This window comes from Periplaneta americana, chromosome 4 (genome assembly GCF_040183065.1).
Source record: "Periplaneta americana isolate PAMFEO1 chromosome 4, P.americana_PAMFEO1_priV1, whole genome shotgun sequence".
In the NCBI taxonomy this organism is placed as follows: Eukaryota; Metazoa; Arthropoda; class Insecta; order Blattodea; family Blattidae; genus Periplaneta; species Periplaneta americana.
Genome location: NC_091120.1, coordinates 110,888,095 through 110,912,537, shown reverse-complemented (window position 1 = coordinate 110,912,537; position 24,443 = coordinate 110,888,095). Strand labels below are relative to the sequence as shown.

General features: G+C 34.1%; 1 protein-coding gene across 2 annotated transcripts in view; it reads right to left on the bottom strand.

Moving 5' to 3' along the window:
- Positions 1-5,585: 5,585 nt before the first annotated feature.
- The window catches only part of LOC138698862 (trypsin 5G1-like), a 38,241-nt gene continuing 19,383 nt past the window's right edge, over positions 5,586-24,443 (bottom strand). Inside the window, exons 4-5 of one of the 2 annotated variants that reach the window (XM_069825072.1) lie at positions 6,972-7,101; positions 5,586-6,753 (exon numbers count right to left, since the gene is read on the bottom strand). In XM_069825072.1, coding sequence (XP_069681173.1) covers positions 6,745-6,753; positions 6,972-7,101 — 139 coding nt within the window. In that variant the 3' untranslated portion in view covers positions 5,586-6,744. Of the gene's footprint in view, positions 6,754-6,815; positions 7,102-24,443 lie in introns of those variants that run through there. The other variant, XM_069825071.1, reaches the window with a different exon arrangement.

The window sequence follows — 24,443 nt, the reverse complement described above, 5'->3', positions numbered from 1 at the left end:
GTCGGATTTGTCTAATATCTTTAAAAAATGTTAAATTCCTGTGCACGCACCGATTTATAACAACAATTTCACGTTCGCATGAGGAGGAATATGGGGTTGTTTGTGTAAAGCGTCCAATTATATAAATCGTCGTTTCTTGCGATAAAAGCACGATTTATTGTATAAACGTTAATGAAATCTCTAAATTCCAAGCGAATTTGCTAATTCGTTCAGTGAGTGTTTAATATACTTGTTTGAACAGTATTACATCACTTGTTTCGATTTTCCCCACAAACCAAAATCTTTAAAATAATTTGGTTTTTGCGAGATTTTTAGCTATGTAAATATGAATAAAATCTACAAATCTACTTCGGATTTGTCTCAGTTCTTACAATACGTTACATTCGTGTGCACGCACCGAATTATAACAACAATATCACGTTCGCATGCGGAGGAGTATGGGTTTGTTTGTGTCAATCGTCCAATTGTAAAAATCGTCGTTTCTTGCGATAAAAACAACGATTTTTGCATAAACGTTAATAAAAACTCTATATTCCAACCGATTTTGCTAATTCTTTCAGAGAGCGTTTAATGTACAAGATTGAACACTATTATATCTCTGATTTCGATTTTCCCCACAAACCAATATCTTTCAAAAAATTTTGTTTTTGCGACATTTTTAGCTAAATAAATAGGAATGAAATCTACAAATCTCGTCGGATTTGTCTAATATCTAAAAAAATGTTAAATTCGATTGCACGCACCGATTGATAACAATAATTTCACCTTGGCATGTGGAGGAATATGTGTTTGTTTGTGTAAATCGTCCAATTGTAAAAATCGTCGTTCCTTGCGGTAAAAGCACGATTTTTTGTATAAACGTTAATAAAATCCCTAAATTATAAGCTATTGCGCTAATTCTTTGAGAGAGTGTTCAATATACATGATTGAACAGTATTATTTCACTTGTTTCGATTTTCCCCACAAACCAAAATATTTCAAAAAATTTCGTATTTACGAGAACTTTAGCTATTTAAATATGAATAAAATCTACAAATCCTGTCGGATTTGCCTAATAACTTAAAAGAAAGTTAAATACGTTTGCACGCTCCGATTTATAACAACAACTTTACGTTCGCATGCGGAGGAATATGGGTTTGTTTGTGTCAATCGTCCAATTGTTAAAATCGTCGTTTCTTGCGGTAAAAGCAGGATTTTTTGTATAAACGTTAATAAAACCTCTAAATTCCAAGCGAATTTGCTAATTCTTTCAGAGAGTGTTTAATATACATGATTGAACAGTATTATATCACTGGTTTCGATTTTCCCCACAAACCAAAATCTTTCAAAAAATTTCGTTTTTGGGAGAATTTAGTTACATAAATATGAATAAAATCTACAAATTCCGTAGGATTTGTCTATTATTTAAAAAAAAAGTTAAATTAGCGTGTACGCACCGATTTATAACAACACATTCACGTTCGCATGCGGAGGAATATGGATTTCGTTTGTGTAAATCGTCCAATTGTAAAAATCCTAGTTTCTTGAGGTAAAAAGAACGATTTTTCTATCAACGTTAATAAAATCTCTATATTCCAACCGATTCTGCTAATTCTTTCAGACAGTGTTTAATATACATGAATGAACGATATTATATCACTGGTTTCGATTTTCCCCACAAACCAAAATCTTTCAAAAAATTTCGTTTTTGCGAGATTTTTAGCTATATAACTATGAATAAAATCTACAAATCCCTTCGGATTTGTCTAATATCTTAAAAAAATATTACCTTCGTGTGCACGCACCGATTTATAACAATAATTTTACGTTCTCATTCGAATGAATATGGGTTTGTTTGTGTAAGTCGTCCAATTGTATAAATCGTCGTCTCTTGCGGTAAAAGCACGATTTGTTGTATAAACGTTAATAAAATCTCTATATTCCAACCGATTGTGCTATTTCTTTCAGAGATCGTTTAATATACATGATTGAACAGTGTTATATCACTTGTTTCGATTTTCCCCACAAACCAAAATCTCTCAAAAAATTTGGTTTTGGGAGAATTTTAGCTATATAAATAACAATAAAATCTACAAATCCTGTCGGATTTGTCTAACATATTAAAAAAAAGTTAAATTCGTTTGCACGCACAGATTTATAACAACAATTTCACGTTCGCATGCGGAGGAATATGGATTTGATTGTATGAATCGTCCAATTGTAAAAATTGTTGTTTCTAGCGATAAAAACAACGATTTTTGTATAAACGTTAATAAAACCTGTATATTACAACAGATAGTACTAATTCTTGCAGAGAGTGTTTAATATACATGATTGAACAGTATTATATCACTGGTTTCGATTTTCCCCACAAAACAAAATCTTTCAAAAAATTTCGTTTTTGCGAGATTTTTAGCTATATAAATAAGAATGATATCTACAAATCCCGTCGGATTTGTCTAATATCTTTAAAAAATGTTAAATTCCTGTGCACGCACCGATTTATAACAACAATTTCACGTTCGCATGAGGAGGAATATGGGGTTGTTTGTGTAAAGCGTCCAATTATATAAATCGTCGTTTCTTGCGATAAAAGCACGATTTATTGTATAAACGTTAATGAAATCTCTAAATTCCAAGCGAATTTGCTAATTCGTTCAGTGAGTGTTTAATATACTTGTTTGAACAGTATTACATCACTTGTTTCGATTTTCCCCACAAACCAAAATCTTTAAAATAATTTGGTTTTTGCGAGATTTTTAGCTATGTAAATATGAATAAAATCTACAAATCTACTTCGGATTTGTCTCAGTTCTTACAATACGTTACATTCGTGTGCACGCACCGAATTATAACAACAATATCACGTTCGCATGCGGAGGAGTATGGGTTTGTTTGTGTCAATCGTCCAATTGTAAAAATCGTCGTTTCTTGCGATAAAAACAACGATTTTTGCATAAACGTTAATAAAAACTCTATATTCCAACCGATTTTGCTAATTCTTTCAGAGAGCGTTTAATGTACAAGATTGAACACTATTATATCTCTGATTTCGATTTTCCCCACAAACCAATATCTTTCAAAAAATTTTGTTTTTGCGACATTTTTAGCTAAATAAATAGGAATGAAATCTACAAATCTCGTCGGATTTGTCTAATATCTAAAAAAATGTTAAATTCGATTGCACGCACCGATTGATAACAATAATTTCACCTTGGCATGTGGAGGAATATGTGTTTGTTTGTGTAAATCGTCCAATTGTAAAAATCGTCGTTCCTTGCGGTAAAAGCACGATTTTTTGTATAAACGTTAATAAAATCCCTAAATTATAAGCTATTGCGCTAATTCTTTGAGAGAGTGTTCAATATACATGATTGAACAGTATTATTTCACTTGTTTCGATTTTCCCCACAAACCAAAATATTTCAAAAAATTTCGTATTTACGAGAACTTTAGCTATTTAAATATGAATAAAATCTACAAATCCTGTCGGATTTGCCTAATAACTTAAAAGAAAGTTAAATACGTTTGCACGCTCCGATTTATAACAACAACTTTACGTTCGCATGCGGAGGAATATGGGTTTGTTTGTGTCAATCGTCCAATTGTTAAAATCGTCGTTTCTTGCGGTAAAAGCAGGATTTTTTGTATAAACGTTAATAAAACCTCTAAATTCCAAGCGAATTTGCTAATTCTTTCAGAGAGTGTTTAATATACATGATTGAACAGTATTATATCACTGGTTTCGATTTTCCCCACAAACCAAAATCTTTCAAAAAATTTCGTTTTTGGGAGAATTTAGTTACATAAATATGAATAAAATCTACAAATTCCGTAGGATTTGTCTATTATTTAAAAAAAAAAAGTTAAATTAGCGTGTACGCACCGATTTATAACAACACATTCACGTTCGCATGCGTAGGAATATGGATTTTGTTTGTGTAAATCGTCCAATTGTAAAAATCCTAGTTTCTTGAGGTAAAAAGAACGATTTTTCTATCAACGTTAATAAAATCTCTATATTCCAACCGATTCTGCTAATTCTTTCAGACAGTGTTTAATATACATGAATGAACGATATTATATCACTGGTTTCGATTTTCCCCAAAAACCAAAATCTTTCAAAAAATTTCGTTTTTGCGAGATTTTTAGCTATATAACTATGAATAAAATCTACAAATCCCTTCGGATTTGTCTAATATCTTAAAAAAATGTTACCTTCGTGTGCACGCACCGATTTATAACAATAATTTTACGTTCTCATGCGAATGAATATGGGTTTGTTTGTGTAAGTCGTCCAATTGTATAAATCGTCGTCTCTTGCGGTAAAAGCACGATTTGTTGTATAAACGTTATTAAAATCTCTATATTCCAACCGATTGTGCTATTTCTTTCAGAGATCGTTTAATATACATGATTGAACAGTGTTATATCACTTGTTTCGATTTTCCCCACAAACCAAAATCTTTCAAAAAATTTGGTTTTGGGAGAATTTTAGCTATATAAATAACAATAAAATCTACAAATCCTGTCGGATTTGTCTAACATATTAAAAAAAAGTTAAATTCGTTTGCACGCACAGATTTATAACAACAATTTCACGTTCGCATGCGGAGGAATATGGATTTGATTGTATGAATCGTCCAATTGTAAAAATTGTTGTTTCTAGCGATAAAAACAACGATTTTTGTATAAACGTTAATAAAATCTGTATATTACAACAGATAGTACTAATTCTTTCAGAGAGTGTTTAATATACATGATTGAACAGTATTATATCACTGGTTTCGATTTTCCCCACAAAACAAAATCTTTCAAAAAACTTCGTTTTTGCGAGATTTTTAGCTATATAAATAAGAATAATATCTACAAATCCCGTCGGATTTGTCTAATATCTTTAAAAAATGTTAAATTCCTGTGCACGCACCGATTTATAACAACAATTTCACGTTCGCATGAGGAGGAATATGGGGTTGTTTGTGTAAAGCGTCCAATTATATAAATCGTCGTTTCTTGCGATAAAAGCACGATTTATTGTATAAACATTAATGAAATCTCTAAATTCCAAGCGAATTTGCTAATTCGTTCAGTGAGTGTTTAATATACTTGTTTGAACAGTATTACATCACTTGTTTCGATTTTCCCCACAAACCAAAATCTTTAAAATAATTTGGGTTTTGCGAGATTTTTAGCTATGTAAATATGAATAAAATCTACAAATCTACTTCGGATTTGTCTCAGTTCTTACAATACGTTACATTCGTGTGCACGCACCGAATTATAACAACAATATCACGTTCGCATGCGGAGGAGTATGGGTTTGTTTGTGTCAATCGTCCAATTGTAAAAATCGTCGTTTCTTGCGATAAAAACAACGATTTTTGCATAAACGTTAATAAAAACTCTATATTCCAACCGATTTTGCTAATTCTTTCAGAGAGCGTTTAATGTACAAGATTGAACACTATTATATCTCTGATTTCGATTTTCCCCACAAACCAATATCTTTCAAAAAATTTTGTTTTTGCGACATTTTTAGCTAAATAAATAGGAATGAAATCTACAAATCTCGTCGGATTTGTCTAATATCTAAAAAAATGTTCTTCAGCGATTTGTGCTTCTCTAGTCATTAGATTCGTTATTCTTCAATCATTGATTGTACACGACTGCGGAGTTTTACAGATAAATAACCTTGATGGGTGGTAGAACAAGCACAGCTCTGTATTTTAAACGCATTTACACTCGGTTTTAGCAGTTCGAGCTGGGGTACTTCCCTTGTTAGTAAATAAGCTATGAAGAGAAACCGTCTTCTTCAACATCTAAGCCTACTGTATATACCTATTTTTTCGATAAATATATAATGTTTGTGTGCTGCAATATCCATTGAAACAATTGAATTGCCTGTAGCAATCATTTTGCTTCAGTCCAGAATAGTGGAAATGACGGAAACAGTGAGATATGTGGAAGAATAATGTTGTTCAAGTAGTCTATATATACCAATCCGCATAAGGCCCAGTAGTCATTAAAGTAAATATGAAAAGTGGTCTTAAAATAATGTGCTACATACAAGATGTACTATTAGATTCACAAAGCTATTGTTCGCTTGATGATACAGTAAGAAATGCTGTATCTTATTCCAGACTTGCTCCAGTCACATCTTGTGACGTACAGTAGTAGGAATATTTTCCGATTATAAATAGTTTTTATAAATATAGGAGTATTTCTTTCGTTAAGTGAAAGTGTACTTTATTAAGTATTGTAAAAAGTTTACAGATATATCACTATGTGTTTGAATTATTACTTTTATACATACGGTATGCGAAAACTATTTGAGATTGAAAGTTACGAAGATTCTAATTGACAATTGTATCATTATTTACTTGTTTTGTTTCGTGTTCTATGGCCATGAACCATTGACACAAAGAAAAGTATGGTTACCACCGGACTGTACACGTTTGTTATGCTGGTATGTTGATGTTTAGAGCTGCGTTACTACTCTTCATTCGATGGAGATTCCAAGCTCACTAACTCAATAGTTTCGGTACCAACTTCCTAGCTCTAGTAACAGTCATCCTGTGTCCGAAATCATCGAACCAAGGAATTTACTCCATTTCTTCTTACTGTTGCAGCCAGAACTGTTTTACTTGTTCAGAACTTACTTAAACTCTGTGCTTTGCTTACCGTGCATATCTGAGTACATCGTTGGTGATCGAATCCGTGTACTTACACTGCTCCATTTGACTGCAGCGTGCCGGTAAACAAATGTTATGCTGTCTTCGGATCCCAAGCAATAGAGAAAAGATTCTGCCGTTATATACTTGGGTACAAAATTATTAAATTTATTTTTTATTAGTTTTGAAAAGAAAAATTTTAAAAATCTGCATAAAAACAGATACAAGAAAATGTTTAATTAGGTTTTTGAGATAGAGCCTACTCTGTATTCAATGAACAGGCTGCACTAATTATCATATTTATAATAGTGTTATATTTACCGACATGAGGCCGACGTCGTAATTATATCCATCAAAATTAGGATGTCTGTACCGGTATACTTGATAATGCAGTGAGACTCCAGGTCCCAGAATGTCGCCTCCTGCTCGTATTAAAACACCCACCGGTCCTCTGTAATTTAAAGAATTTCGTAATATAGAATGAAGTATATTAAACAGTCTTGAATCCTTAAGTCTCAGAAATTAAATCAGATTTCTTTCAATGGAAATCTATATTCAGAATTTGGTGATTTTTCATTAGAAACTTTCCTCGTTAGAGGATTGCCACGAGTACAAAGTATACTCCCACAATTTGTGTGATTGTATAAAAGGAAATTAATATTACACATAAGGTAAGCTTTATCCAAAACTAATAAGAAGAGTGTGACAAAGATTTATATAAATATACAAATACAGACTCGGTTAAGTGAGAGGTTTTATATAATATTCTTATTGAATTTGGTATTTCCAAGAAATTATTTCGATTAATTAAAATATGTCTCAGTGAAACGTACAGCAGAGTCCGTATAGGCCAATTTCTGTCAGATGTTTTTCCAATTCACTGCGGGCTAAAGCAAGAAGATGCACTATCAGCTTTACTTTTTAACTTATGTGAGGGCGGCAATGAACCGCCGGGTTCCTTAAAAGCCATAAGTAAGTATACAAATACAGAAATATATAAATTTACAACTATAAATTATAATAATGGTTTCTTAGAAGAAATATGGACTCTTTAAGAGTTAACAACACAAATTGTATTTTACGGATTTTTGGGTTATGTATTTGACAAAATAATTAATAAATATGAGGAATAGTTCCTCTGACTCCTATCACAACGCCTATTACTTTCTTTTCTCTAACTTTATATTTTTATAAATAATAGAAAATGGTGGACTCGTAAATACTTTTCTTTGTCAACATCATCAGGTTGGCATCTGTAACTTTCAAAGCGACACAAATGGGTCGATCACTAAGCCAATATCAGAATTACTGATATATGCCAATATATCAATTCATATATTGTTTCCAATTTCTGTTAAACCAAATAGTTCCTCATGTACTGTGAATCCTACGTCTAACGCACTGGCAATTTCAGATATAATTTTGTGATGTCTATTGTTATGTAGAACGTCTCCATATGGACAGTTATTACTGTCTGGTGTGTGGATTATCATATTCATAAATTACAAATACAGGGTGCATGAAACCTTTAAGTTAAAATAAAGGCCTTCAGATGACGGAGGAGTCTATATTGAATACGTATTCTGAAATAGGGACACAATGCAATGGTCGGAAATGTCTATTTCAGGCGCCACGAAATCTTGAATGCGAAATACGTTTGAGGAATGCTTTTGTACCTACTTTGTTTTTCATAACCAACAACTGCCTAATGCGTCGACGTTTGCTGGCGCTAGTTTGCAAAACAATAACACAATCCCCGCAGTAGCGTGGACTTTTCAAATCGGGTGTCAGGAGATAAGATCATATTAGATGATCCTTTTGTAATTCCAGCGCACACATTGATGGAGAATCGTTCGTAGTAATCTTACATTAGAGTGGTAAATGGATTTTCTTACTCCAGACTGCACTATTACACTATCAGTGGCGAAACAGGCCTCATCTGCGAATAGTACAAACTGTAGGATGTTTGGTATAGTATTACTGCGATGAATAAATATTCACAGAACCAACTCTGTGTTCAAAATCATTTGGCCATATTGCTTGCACCCGTGGTAGGCGATAGGGTGTAATTCCTGCTATCTCAATACTTGCCGCATAGAATCCCTCGAAGCATGCATTTCATGGGCAAGTTAAAGGATGATTATTGATGGTGCAGCAGTGTCTCCTCAAAATCAGGCTGCGCAAACTGTTCTTCGTCTAGAACCTTGATCAATTCTCTATGGCTTGAAGGGAAAAATCTCCCGTAAGTTCATATCTGAGGCGTCTAGAATCAAAACTCGCCAAGTCCATCGAAGAAAAAAAATGAGATAAAGATCTTTTTCTGTGTATCTTTGCTTGGACAATCCGATGCTGGCATTATTTTTCTGCAATATCCGCTGGATTCCTCTGAAAATGCTGGACAAAAGTTAGGGTTAGTTTCAATATCCGCTAGATCCAACTGAATTTCGGCCATTGTTAGTTTCAAAAACCTCCAAGTCCCTTTCTGCCAATCAGGTTGTGGGACTGCTTTACCCAGCACTTATCAGCTGTGCGATGTTGATTTATTATTTGTGTGGTTAAGCTCTTGTTAAACCTTATTAACTTTAATTTCTACTCTAATAATATTCAGTGAAATGGTGCATAGAGTGAGCAGTGAGTTACAAAAATGTTCACAAAGAAGAGCTCGTGTAAAAACACTAAATAGGGAGAAATGGAAAAAAGAAATGAAAAGGAAAGAAAGGTATGTGTGGTTGAAATTATATTTTCATTACATAGAAAACATAATATGATGAATACAGGTTGTTTAAAAAATACGGGGCATAATTTCAGGTATGTATTTCCCACATGTAGACAATCAAAATAGTTCATTACAACATGTGTTCGGAAATGCTTTATTTCCGAGTTATGGCCTTCACAACATTAAAATTCACCGGAAAGTTTTTCTTTCCGCAGGTCGTTGCCGTCAAAGGAGACATTAAGAGGGCACTCTGACAATTCATTCCGAGGCGAAGGTTACATTCAGTGTTGTGTAGGCGTTAGACTGTGCGACGTGTATTCAAATCAAGAGCTGGCAGAGATACACTTCATGTACGGTAAGGCGGACGGCAATGCTGCGCTGGCTCGTCGTTTGTTTCAGGAGAGGTACCCACAGCGACAATGTTCAGATCGGAAGACATTTGAATGGTACACGGGAAACACCATCAAGGTCCATCAAAAATCGAAATTGAGTCAATAATGCCATCTTATAGTGGAAAGGAAGTACTATCATGTGGTCTAGCTGGTAATAAGAAATCATCGTTCTTGACATTCCACTACGTCAGTTTCTATTAAATACACACATAAGAAAGTATTAAGTGCTTAAACTTTAAAAGTCGTTTTTCTCAAAACTTTCTAAAATGGACCTTGATCGTTATTCCCGTGTACCCTTCATATGTACGTCTCCATTACCGTCTGTGCGAGTATGAAAAATTTAACTCTCCTGGTTTGGGAAGGGGACGACCAAGATCTACAACTCCAGAAGTACAGGAGGAGATTCTGGAGGCTGTGAACATGACTCCTTCTATCAGCACACGAAGGGTAGCGTTGCAAGTCAATGCTCCTCATACGGCTGTCTGGAGACTGTTGAAAGAGTATCAAATGTATCCTTATCATTTGCAACGTGTACAGGCCCTGTCACCAGCAGATTACCCTGCACCAGTTAGGTTCTATTAGTGGTTCTTGCAGCACTGTGGTATCAATCCGAACTTTCCTGCCTTAGTATTATTTACAGATGAAGCACAGTTCACACGAGATGGCATAACAAATTTCCACAATCAGCATGTATGGGCGTATGAAAACCCACGTGCAACTCTTCCATCTCATCAATAGGTGCGGTTCTCTCTCAACATGTGGGCCGGTATCATTGGTGATCGATTAGTTGGACCCCATGTACTTGTAAACAGACTTACGGGGCAGGCGTACACAAACTACCTGGAAAACATCACACCTCATATTTTAGAAGACACTCCACTGATCAATCGTCAACACATTCACTTCTTGCATGATGGCGCTCCTGCACACTTCAGTCGTACGGCTCGCCGGTACTTAGATCGAAGGTTTCCTGATCGATGGATAGGTAGAGGTGGCCCAATTGCTTGGCCTCCACGCTCACCTGATCTGAACCCTCTCGATTTCTATTTGTGGGACCATTTAAAATCATTGGTTTATTCGTCTCCGGTGCCTAATTTGGAATCCCTTCGGAATCGAATTGTGGCATGTTCTGAGGACATACGCAATACTCCTGGAGTTTGGGATCGTGTTCGCAGGGCAATGAGACATGGATGTGAGGCCTGTATTCAGGCAGGAGGTGGACAATTTGAACATCTTCTGTAATGACAACGACCTGCGGAAAGAAAAACGTTCCAGTGAATTTCAATGTTGTGAAGGCCATAACTCGGAAATGAAGCATTTCCGGACACATCTTGTAATGAACTATTTTGATTGTATACATGTGGGAAATACATACCTGAAATTATGCCCCCTATTTTTTAAACACCCTGTATAAATATTATGTGCAGTATTAAATTATTATAACACACTGTACGCCTATTCTTACCAATTAATAATTAATTACATAATTTTGTCGGTACTCCTCTTGCAGCCCTCCTGCTATACCAGCTTGTAATCATGCTGTTGGCAGTAAATGGAAATCCAACAGTTTAAGTTTTTTGGACATAAAGAAGCTCCATTCCGTTTTCTACTCTTCATCAGATAAACAGCAATAAGAAAATTTTATTACTGCACAAAGTAAAAATACAATGATTGGAATGTGCTCTAAATGGCTACTCACTGAAGCACCTCTAGCTATTAAAAGAGTGTAAATTACATTTCCTGTGGTTGGGCATTCATTTCTCCCTCCCGATCGCATATTTGGAGTAATCGAAAAAGGAATAAGAAAGTGATTTTAGATCCTCAAGAATATCAAAATATTATTGGCAAACATGGAACAATCTTTATTCTTGGAAGTGAAGATATACCTCTTCAAGACTGGAAGAAAGAGGCAGACATAATTTTAAGATCTCCTGCCATTTTAAAATCAGTCCCTGTAAAAGATTTATTTTAAGACCCTCTACATTGAATGAACAGGTAAGAGTGCAAGATAAGTTTAACTATAGAACTGACACCGTTGTTGCAAAGGTAGTGACAAGAAAAAAACAATATAATTTCGAAATGACTGATCCTGATATTCTAAGCCTTGGAGTGTCTTTGACTCACTTAAGATAAAAGACGTGACCAAACTTTTGGAGAAGCGCTGTGGGCCTCATTGGTAAGAGCATTGAAATTGTATGTGGAGATTATAAATTCAAGAAATGCTATTGAACGTGAAGAAGAAGAAGAAGAAGAAGAAGAAGAAGAAGAAACTATTAATCTGGAGGAAGAGGAATGTGACAATACTGTGTAAAATTTGTATGAACTTAAAAAGTGTAATGCATATTCACATTTATACTGCTGTTATGTTTAAAGCTTGTGCATAATCCTACTTCATGTCTAGTTTTCATTGCCTACATAATTTGTAAGGTTTAAGTTAAAATGTTTTCCTCTTTGACTCATTTTTATGCTTAGAACTAATTCTCTTACTTTCAAAAGCCACCAAATACACTTTTCAGTTTCAAAATCAGTTAGGTGCTAATTTAACCTCACGAATTTGTTAGTTTCAATGAAGGGGCAATCCTGTAATTTGTTTGAATGTATCTAATGACAGTAAAATACTTGATGGAAGCAATGTTTATATCCCAAGATTGTTTATTTATATGGAAACAGTTTTTTCCATTTTCCCACAATTTTGTTTTATGGACTTGGAGGATTTTGATTCTAGATGCCTCATCTATGACTTAAAGTGTCTTCCAATTCGAAGGACGCATGTTGCGAAACATTCCTCTGCACTTCTGTTCGGCTTTGAGGGCAGTGCATCCTGCTGCACCGTAAATACTAGCGTCGTGCATTACAGGCGCTCTGTTCAGTTCATGTTAGTCGAGTATGGCGAAGTTCGATATTTGTCGATGTTCGCTCTGCAGAAGGCGACCTATCGTGTTTGTTCCGCCTTGTTATAAAAATTTCGCTCTCTTCCACTCATGTTACAATCACTTCGAGATTTTAGCACAGGTCTAGTGATTAGTTTTTCATATGAAATAAGACGAACTTTTAATGTTTTGGTTGCCTCTCTCATGTTCGAACATTGTAGGACACTGGTAGGTACCTCATTCCAAGAAATGGCCGGAAAATGTAAACAGATCGCCTGTGCTCCAAGCCTATTTAAGACAGAAGCTCATAAGCAAGGCTGGCGTTTTCGGAACCCAAAAAGGAAAAAAACAAATTATGTGCATATAGGGTTGTGACTTCTGATCTACATTATGCAGTCCCTGTTTATACTGAGTATAAGACAACCATCGATTACAGTGATCTTAACCCTTAAATTGACAAAGTATCCTATAGGATACAACAGGTTAATAGGCTATAGGCCTATGCTATAATTTCAATAGAACAGTAGAAAAAAATTGATAGGAAAATTAAAATTTTACAATAATGTAATATTGTACAACATATAAAATATCGACATTGCGATAGTTGTTTTCTTTACGGTCCGACAAGGTTTAATAAACTAGTGTGAGAAATGAGCTTTGCCAATTTAAGGGTTAAGGAGACTGTGTTGTATGAAGGAGAGTTTTCACATTGGGTACTGTACGGACACTGTGTCGTGTCCTCGTGCATGGATAAGCAGTACTCTCCAGCTGATTTTGTATATTGCCAAGCTGTTTTCGGTTTTCACATAGGAGACTTTGCGCTGATTGTACTGTCTGGAATCACTTGGCGAAGCGATTTCGGCCCCGTGATTCCCGATGCTTACGACACAGTACGCGCACAGTTCTCTATGTGAAAACGTTGCGTAAGAGCGCCCACAGACCGTCTTCCGGTAACTTCGGATGTTTCTGCTCTCCATTCGGGTGTAGCACCAGGTATCTGGAACTTCCAAAGTTTCCATGTTGTATTTCTCTGTTGTTCTGTTATCTGTTAGTCGAATTCCTTGTTTCACCTTAGTTCCGAAATGGGAAGCTGGAACTCTAGACAGGAAGAATGGTAAATAATACTAGTGCAAGGACATGAGTGCCTATATAATTTTCAGGATCCAGATTATGACAATAACCTTATAAAAATAACGTATGGACAGAAAGAGGAAAGAAGCTGAAATTCAGTGGTACCGGTAACTAGTTTACTACGAAAGCGATCTGCATGCAGATAATTGTATATATTACGCTGTTGTAGAAGTTTGAGCATTCAATTTATAATTAATATTAACCTTTTCTAATTTTACATCTAAGTATGAAAGGGGTACTTGTTTCAGCTGAGGACTGAAAGACCAGATCGAAATTGTTAAGAGCTTACTTCCGAAGATCTTTGCAAAAGAGAAAAACTGTGTCCTGTCAAGCGGCAAAAATTTGTAAAAAGTGCAGATCTGAGACACAAATGCAATTTCTAGGAACACATTTACGGAGTGACTGGCAGTACCGGTAAGTTATAATTTTCTGTATTACATTTAATCCAAATATTATTTCTGCAACTGTTTTGTTCTCTCTCTACATAGGACAGGAACCAATTTTGGGCCACCGGCGTAGCTTGATCGGTTAAGACGCTTGTCTGCCGATCCGAAGTTGCCTCGGACGCGGGTTCGACTCCCGCTTAGGCTGATACCTGGTTGGGATTTTTCCGAAGTTTTTTCCAAACTTAAATAAACGTCAGGTAATGTATGGCGAATTCTCGGCCTCATCTCGCCAAATACCATCTAGCTATTACCAATCCTGTAGACGCTAAACAACCTAGTAGTTGATACAGCTTCGTTAAATATCCAACTAAAAAAAAACAATTTGGAAGAGGAAGGGATCTTCAGAGACCTGAGGAAAACCTCACTGAAACTGAGGAGAATCAAAATGAACGGAGATCTATACCCTCGCCAGCGGTGTCAGTCATTTTTGCATCAGTTGGAGTGAAACTAAAGATCTTCAGATCTAGAAACTGCCCTGTCCGCTCTCATCGCTTCAAGAACTCAATAAAAACAGAAATATTTAATTAGGTCAGCAAAAAGAAGATAGAGTTGTACATGATTTATTAAAATTTTTCTTATGTTAGTCTTTTAAATATGTAGATATGTAAGTAAAATATGTAGATATTTAATGCTATTTCAAGTTATGTACCTAGCCTTACAGGGATGTGCAACATAGCCTTGACTACCTATTTTAGGAACAGCTTGTAGTCTGCGGAATAATAGGTATGTAATGTACTTGTAGCCTCCTAGAACTGTTCGTGTACACAGCCGATAGTCCACCGGTGCATACACACGTCTGTCACGCGAACAAAATCTAGATAGGCTAGTAAAAGTACCATTAACCTTACGTTCACAGGACCGAAACCGCCAGGCCTGCATATAAGTGGAGCCCTAGTGTACATACGTAAAATAGGACTACCCCCCATTGGAGATACAATAATAAGTAGAGACCACAGATTTTCGCATTAGCGATAAAAGCACAAATCGTTGATTAAAAAGAGAGTTGGTTTTCTTTGTGAATGCGTCTTTAGCAATAGAAAAATGACAATATTTGTATCGCGAATTTTCGCGATATTTGTGTTTTAGAACGAAATAAATTATCTTGGCGAAAAGAAGCGAATTTTATTAAAAAATTTCGTTTCATTACTTTTTAAACATTTTATGCACCGTTTAAACACCTTTAACTTCTGAATATAATATCCACTCTTCTTACAAGCTGAAAGCTAGAATTGGAAAAACACACATTTCAAAGAAGTTTAAGAGATCGCCCCTACTTCCAAACTCGGTCATTGACACTTGGCAGAGGGGAAAAGGTACTGTCCACCTGAAAAATTGCTGGTATTATAGTAAGGTCAAGGGTGTTGCTATTTTAGAAACTTTTTCCAATATTCAACGTCGACAGTTACACTTCATTCCAAAGCTAAAGAATTTATCCGCGACTAACATTTCAAATGTAAATTTTGTAATGTATGAATAGAGTGTCTAAACTCTGTTTCAAAAATAAAGAGCATGTGCGTCTTAAAGAAAAAATGTATCTCCTAAAAGACAAGCCTGAATGGAACTCTTTTTATTATTATTTTGACGGCTGAAACGTATTAAGTATAACGTTATTTTTTTCACGTAAATATTCCTTTCCAATTTATATGAAATAATTGCGATAATCTTACAACTACATGACGATGAAACGCGAAATATAATTTTTTTTCACTTTTTTTGTCGAAATTAATGCGAAATTCTGTGGTTCTCTACTCATAACTAAACACGAAAAACCTAGCGACGAGCTATAGGAATGAAAATGAAATTATGACCATAAAATTTAAACCATACAAATAAATTAATCGAATTTCAGTTTCTTATATAAACATATACTTTATTTGTACAACTACTATTAAAGATATAAGCATGTTGTAATGTGAGTTAAGTAAACAAAGAAAACTGAACTAAAGTCACGGATCAAAAATTAATGAACATAGCAGGGAGATTTTACTCCTAACACTTCAATTTAATATGATAGTGAACATAAATTTAACTTCAAATTCCCCCCCCCATACATACTGTATATATTATTTAATTATTAATCCTGTCACCATGGCATTCTGTCATAGCTCTCAAGCTCTCAAGCACTGAATTAATTAGTCTAATGTTCGAAGAAGTCAGGATGACGCTGAAAGTCTTCCAAACGTGGCGTCTGTTGGCCAGTCGTTATTTTTGTTCTGCTGTTTTGTTTCCTGCGGTCTTTCAGCCTATCTTTTCCTTGTTCTTGCCATGCCTTAATCGCAATATGGCTTCAACCTTGCAGGATATGCGGAAAGCTATCTCTTCAGGGGACATATAAGCCACGCACATACTTATAATGCGTCTTATGTTAATCAATGAGAGCTTCGGAGCCATTTTCACTATTAATATACCTCATCTTGCTGAAGAGTTCACTCTAAGATTACGCTAAATAACCTAGATGTTGATACAGCGCCGTAATAATAATAATAATAATAATAATAATAATAATAATAATAATAATGGTTTTATTTAACCTGGCAGAGTTAAAGCCGTAAGGCCTTCTCTTACACTCAACCAGGATTGCTTAGATAGTTGAATATACAACTGGATCGGAATTAAGTAATTACATACTGATACAATTTAGGTACCTAATGAGATCAAAAGAGGTAGTTACATAAAAATTTACCTCATGAAATAAAAATAAACATTGTGCAATTCATATTAATGTTGTTAGAATCAAATACGAATCACATAAAAACAGAAGCCGATAATTCAATAAAAATGTACACAGTAAAAATAAAAATAAACACATTAGTATACATATTAGTATTAGATTACAATTAAGTTGGATTCACATAATTAAACCAGAAACCGACAATTGAATAAAATGTACACAAAAATAGATTAATAATAAAAAAAACAACACAGTGGAATACATATTGGCGTTAAGTGATAAATAAACACGATTTAGATGATTACACTATGAAAATAAGAAACAAAAAAATATAAATAAATGCAGTGGAACACATTCCATTAAATATTTGCAACGCGTTAGGTCTGGCAACTCTTCATAAGATATTTTTATAATTTACATATAAGAAAATTAAAGTTCGGCAGCCCTTGAGTTCAGAAAATAATCCACTACAAAAAATACATCACTAGTTAAGCGAAAAGCCAGAGCCTTCTTTAGTTACAAGCCGGAGCATGGATAGGTTTGGCAACGCAGAATGGAGGCGGGCGGAGGCGAAATAAATGCATGACGTTTGACGTTTCAGTGCTTTGGTTTCGTTGTCACATGTACATTTTCGACATTAATTGATACAAAACTAAGTGCATATGATCAAGATTCGGCGTATTGATGTACGTAATTTATTACAGAATCCGAAATGATATTTTATTTCAATTTCAGAATACCGCCTAAGTACTTGCTTATAGCCACTTATAACTTCAAAAAAATTAAAATCATACGTGTTTTCAATTGATGGTACTAGGGAAAATAAATAAATACATAAAGAAATGTTACTTCTACCAAAAATAAATAAAATAACGACGTACTTTCGCAATACCCTATTCAAATCAATTAACCATTATGTGGCTATTAAGTTGACAATGTTTTGTCGCTTCATGTTGATTCACCTCTGACGTGAAAGGTCTAGAATATCATATAGACCTACAGTTTAATTCCATGTGATCTCTCGTGCTTTTCAATAAATATTTCCGATACCCAGGAAGCCAGTTTTAGTTTGAACCTCGCCAGTCATCATAACAATACTGTTATCCAAAATTATTTGTTATAAATTTTTAAAAATATAATTTATATAGGCCAAGGCCAAGTATAGAGATCTATGAAAAAATTAAGAAAAATACCTTCAACATACGTAACAAAACACATCATTATCTATTAAGTATGTGTAAACTTAGTGAACTTTAAATGCTGTAAATACGAAGTGAAAAGAAACATGTTCATAACTAATTTATTACAAAAGGAATAATATTAATAAATAAACCTTATAAACCAAAAAAGTGAGTGTATGCATCTACAATTATATATAGTTCTGATGTATAGTAGGCATTCCGAATCTTCAAAACTGCAACATATTTTATGGATCACAAAACAGCTGTTTACAACGGACTTGAAAAATCAACGGCGTAACTTTATTGATATAGCAGGCGAGACCCAACAATTTGGCTAGAATTCTGATATATCACAAACCACAAGTAAGACTATAAAAATGTAGTTAATACAATATTTTATATTTACTTTGTCATCACTAACCGTAAAAATTTCCAAAGACTGCAACCATTTTTTTTTTTCATTTATTGTCTTGATTTTATTGCCAACACGCACATAGTTTATAATACATCAATAATGAACGTTTGGTACGACCGCGAACATAATTTCATCGACACACATTAATTGAAAATTTACATTGAAAACCGGCATTAGCACAAACACGTGTACTGTATGGTCGGCCTCCGGCTGATAGTTAATTACAGTGTTGCCGACGTATGGCTCCGGCTTGTAACTGAAGAAGGCTCTGGAAAAGCACATTCGACCATATTGAAACAAAAGAAAATGCGAGCGGGGTTTTAGTTCGTACGTAGTATGTATCTTCTCACATTATTTATCCCCTCATCTAATCCACTCCAACCTTGTCTCATTCCTCGGCCTTATGTCGCTTAGCTATCCCCTCATTTAACCCATGAAACCTTTTAACTCGCAATATGTACGCAAATAAGTTGTGTTGCAAAATTATTCAACCCCTATACTTATGGCAAGTACGGGTTTCCGACGTTAATCTAGGTTATAAGGGCTTGAGGCTGCAAGTTCTATTCGGGCTGTTCAGTAGATGATGGAACCTTACCTGCAGGGTCGAGGAAGGATAGCCCACTTGTTAGCGTAGGATTAATGTCAATCAATTAGTAAATAAATCAACCATCAATCAACCAATCAATCAACACCCATTCGTCTGTCTGTGTGGGCAGTCAACATGGAATGGACCGAGCAAAACACGTTGCACTTATGAAATTATACAAAGGTAAAGAAATTTTGTGAAATGCCAAACACCACAAGGAATTTTAACAGAAGTTTAAGGAACGATATTTGGGAGCAGCTGGCGACCTTGATGTTACGACCGAGCGTTGCGGGCCGAGACGCGCAGCGATCCATCAATAGTCTGTTTTCCTGCGTAATAATCAAAGAATCCAGAGCTCTCAAGTTGCAGTATGTGTGGACGCTGACACAAATACGTTGGACTCCGCATGCGGACGTCATACTGGGATGTTAATGATTGCAATGTGAATTTTATTGTTTCCGAATTGTTATTAAATTCAGCAAACCATGCTGCACCAGTACCATGTTCATGCTTTATACTTATTTATGATCATTTTATGTTCAATTTTATTATTATTATTATTATTATTATTATTATTATTATTATTATTATTATTATTATTATTGTTATTATTAGCATCATCATTATCATCATCATTTATATTAATACGACTATTTTATTGACTCTTATTATTTCCTGATTTATTGTACTATTATTTCTTGATTCGAAGTTTTTCATAATTTATATTGGTTATGAAATAACCCGTAGAAAATGACTGTTCTAATGCAGTCAATAAGGGTGTAATAATTTATATTGTAATCCGTCTCACTGGATAATTACTTTTTCAATTTTAGTGTGGTTTAATTTATTTAGAGACGTCCTATTCAATCAATACGATCCAAAATTGTAACATCTATGTTAATTCACAATCGGAAACCAAAATCACTGTCGATATACAAAATATTACTGTCAACAATACGAATAATCAGCAAGTATAAAGTTATTGGCATGTAAAAATATCTCAATAATATATTATATCTGTATACATACTGCTGATGTCTACACTTCACTCAAATTAAATACACGCAAACACTGGAAACTAATTAACACTTCTTAGGAACACAAAATTGAAGTCACTGTCAATTTCTCAATTGTTAATTGAACATAATTCAATACACCAATACGAAATGAGTTTAAATAACCGCCAATTACCGTGGCGAACTCCCTAGATTTTAACTTATTAAACAATAAATTACTACAATAATGAGGCATATCATATTTCTTCTGTCAATTACTTTCTGTTCTTACAGTTCTACATTACGTGTATTATAATCATGACAATTTACCCGTAATATTTTATTATATTTAGTTTCGTCATGCGTAAACAGCATTAAACATTTATAAATAGAAGTATAGGCTATACAAAGAAATACCAATATTCTGTATTCCTAAAAAAGAAAAAAAAGTACAAGGTTTTGTTTACTTTAACTAACAAAATCGTTGTAATAACCCGTTTCTGAGCACTAAAGACCCTGCTAATGTTTACAGCATTTCTCCTTAAAAGGTACCATAGTTAAAATGAGAATAATATATAGATAAGAGAGAATGTATATTCAACGTAGGCCTAAACTGTAAAATTAGCAAAGTTCACGGTATTTAGCTCTTTTTTTAAATAAAATCAATATAGGCCTACCATTGTAAAATGTTGTCGACAAAAAATTCAAGAAACCTACTATTATCCACAGATGTAATATAACAATTATTAAAATTGATAGGTGGATGGACGGACAGACAGACAGACAGATTTATTCGTTCCATAATATAGTTACAGTTGCTTTAGAGTACAGAATAAAGAACATGTCAAATTCTTTTGTTTAAAATATAAAAATGCAATATGAAATATATACAGAATTAATACCTTAATGACAATAACATATTATACAATAGAATATGTTTACCATTTCATAGTATTAAAATATTTACACCACCAATATGTGAAATGTCAAGAATTCATCTACGGAATAGAAAGTGTGAGATATTAAGTACGGTAATTTTTAGTTCTACTTTAAATAATGCAGAATTTTGATTATGACTCAATGTCTTGAAGACTACTGAAAATGTTTATTGTCATGCAAGGTACTCCCTTTGATAGCATGATAAGTTTAATGATGGCGTTTGAAAATCATTCTTTCTGCAGGTATGTATACATGTATGGCTAAATTAGTTGGAAAATTTTCTTTATTACATTAGAGGAAATTTATTGAAGACTAATGTACTGATTTGTTAAAGTCAGAATCTGTAATAAAAAAATGGTCTACAAAATTCTATAGCCTTTGCTCCAACTATTATTCTAATGCCTCTTTTTGTAATAATATATTTTTACTATCAGCAGAATTTCCCCAAAATATTATGTCGTAAAACATAATGAAATGAATATGGGCAAATATATTGTCTTTAAGATACTCCTATTTACAAATTGTTGTAACGACCTAATTGCGAAGCATGCTGAGCTAAATTTGGGGGTTATTTCATTAATATGATGTTTGCAATTTAATGTAGACCTATTATTAATATGCAAACCAATAAATTTGGTTGTTTATGTTTCTAGTAGAGGTATATTGATAGTTGTGTCTCATGTTTCATAGATTAAATTTGAAGAGGTTTTAAATTGAATTATGTTAGTTTTATTAATGCTTAAATCAAGTTTATCGGTTGTAAACCAGTCATAAATTTTGAGGAAAAGTGTTTTTGTTTTATATTTGAATGTGGCAAAGTTGCTTTATGCAATTATGGTACTTGTGTCACCTGTAAATTGTATAGGATAATCTGTTCCTTTTATTAAGGGGCCAAGATCATTTATAAAAATTATAAAAAGAAGAGGCCGTAATAGAGATCTTTGCGGGACCCCTGTATGAACATTTCCCCATGTTGAAGTAGGTTTAAAGGTGTCACTGAATGCGTTGATTTCAATTTCTGTTTTCTGATATGGAGATATGATTCAAACCACTGTTTTGCTATGCCTTTAATAACATAGTATTCTAATTTTTGAAGTAGAATTTTATGATTAATACAATCGAAAGCTTTGGAGATATCACAAAATATCCCTCCTTCTTGTAATTTCCTATTAATTGGTTCCAGAATTTTATCAGTTAAATTAAACGTAGCTTGCTAACTTGATGTATTCTTTCTGAATTCAAATTATTGTTCTGAAATGAGAATGTTGTAGCAATCAAGATGTTGATATACTCTTTTATAAACAGAGTGAACAATAAGTATGAAATATTGCTAATAACTTCTTAAATTTCACAAAAAGAATTTTATACAAAAAGCTGTTGGAGATAAACCATACAATATGATACCAATGTTCGAAAAAAGTTAGTTATTCAGATATAAAGAGTGTGATAGTAAAATTAATTTCTTTTTAAATGGTACTCTATATTAAAATTTACATATTCCGATTCTCCATTAAATGTTATGCTTGAATGCATACAAATTTTACCCGCCGAGTTACAGTAGTTCTGTGGTAGCAAGTCTACCTCCAGACTAGCCGGTCCGGGTTCCACCTCGGGATTAGGAGTCATGGTGCACAACTTCTAATCACTAAATTGTGCACCAATATGCCTGGGTTAAATCCCAAATCTCTACGCAGTGCATATGAAGAGAAGGCATTTATGTCACTATTGATAGTGATTCGTCCGTCGGGTGGGGACGTTAAGCCTGGCGGCCCCTTGGTGCTACTCGACAGAGTAGGCTACGTGTCGCCACCGGGTTTCTCCTTCCTTCCTACCTTCATCATCATCCTCACCCATTCCCTACACTACACTTACACATACACTCACCCTAATACACGACATAATTCTTCATAGATACACATCATGCATAACGTGGCCCGCCGAAGTGGTGTGCAATTTGAAAATGGGCCACAGTCCTGCCATCTATGTGCAGTATGTGGAACCCGAATCACGCAAGTGAAGTGAGTAAGCATTAGATACACAGATAATATTAAAATGGATTTGAGGGAGGTGGGATATGATGATAGAGACTGGATTAATCTTGCTTAGGATAGGGACCAATGGCGGGCTTATGTGAGAGCAGCAATGAACCTCCGGGTTCCTTAAAAGCAAGTAAGTAAATAATGTTCCTAGTTGTTTTGATTGTATTAGTAAAGTTTGGAATAAATTGTTAAAGTAAAATTTTTTGGCTTTTAAGATTACTTAGTGTTTAATTTAACTGATAAAATTCTGGAAGCAATTAATAACAAATTACAAATAGAAGGGGTACTCTGTGATCTCTCCAAAGCCTTCGTTTGTATTAATCATAAAATTGTACTACAGGAATTAGACCTATTAATTTGCAGTCATTAATATTTCTACTTTAAATATATTGAGTTCTCTTTGTTTTCAATGAGATTCTTATGTCTTGTGTAATCCATTTACTTTTAGATGTTTGAGAATTTTTATGCTTCACAAGAAAACTTAATTCAAAGATATTTAAGAATGTATTATGAAACGCATTGAATTTACTATTCATATCTTCATTGACATGTACTGATTTCCAGGTTTCATTTTTTTAATTTAGCTTCAAAGTCCTTTAAAGATTCTTCATTTATGACTCAACCTAATTTTAGTCTGGTGTGTTGATTCAGCAATATTATTGCATATTATTGTACGGTTGCCAGAAATCGCACCGTCACTGCCACTCTTTCTTGAACTGAATATGGTATCCTTCTTTGCAAGATTAGGCGCTAGCAAATATTTAAATTCTGTAGGTGACATTCTGGTAAAATTTTTATAATGTCCACCAACTGTTTTGAACTTGAAGTCAGCCAGCAAATTTGAATCACCACATTTATTTCTACTTGTATATGATATGTAACTATGTTTGCCACCATTGCCTCTGTTTCCGTTTCTTTTTGCACGCAAAATGCAAATAAATATAGCCTGCTGCAGCTATGTCCATGATTGAAAGTAGGAGTACCCGAACTGGCGGACGCTAGTAGATTAGGGCCCAGTTTCACCAAACTTCGTTACAATAACGTAACAGCATGTTAACTAACGTGTTATTAAAAATTAAACATCCTGTTAATGTAATAGTGTTTCATTTGAGGTATTTTGGTTAGGTAACATGATGTTAAGAATAATGTAACAGGAATCAAAGAAACAGTGATTGTATGAAAGTTTACTGAATGTGCTTTTAGTTGGTGTAGTCATTTGTTTTAGCGGAGAATTGTATTTCTTACATTATGGAAGTATTGGAGACTAACATAATTACAACGGAAATCGAGAAAAAGAAAGTGCAAGGAGCAGTAATTTTACTTCATATGAGAAATATAATTATTTTAGTAGATCTAGCAAATATATGAATGTAATTGAACTCAAACGTAGTGATGGAACTTTCATTAGGAAA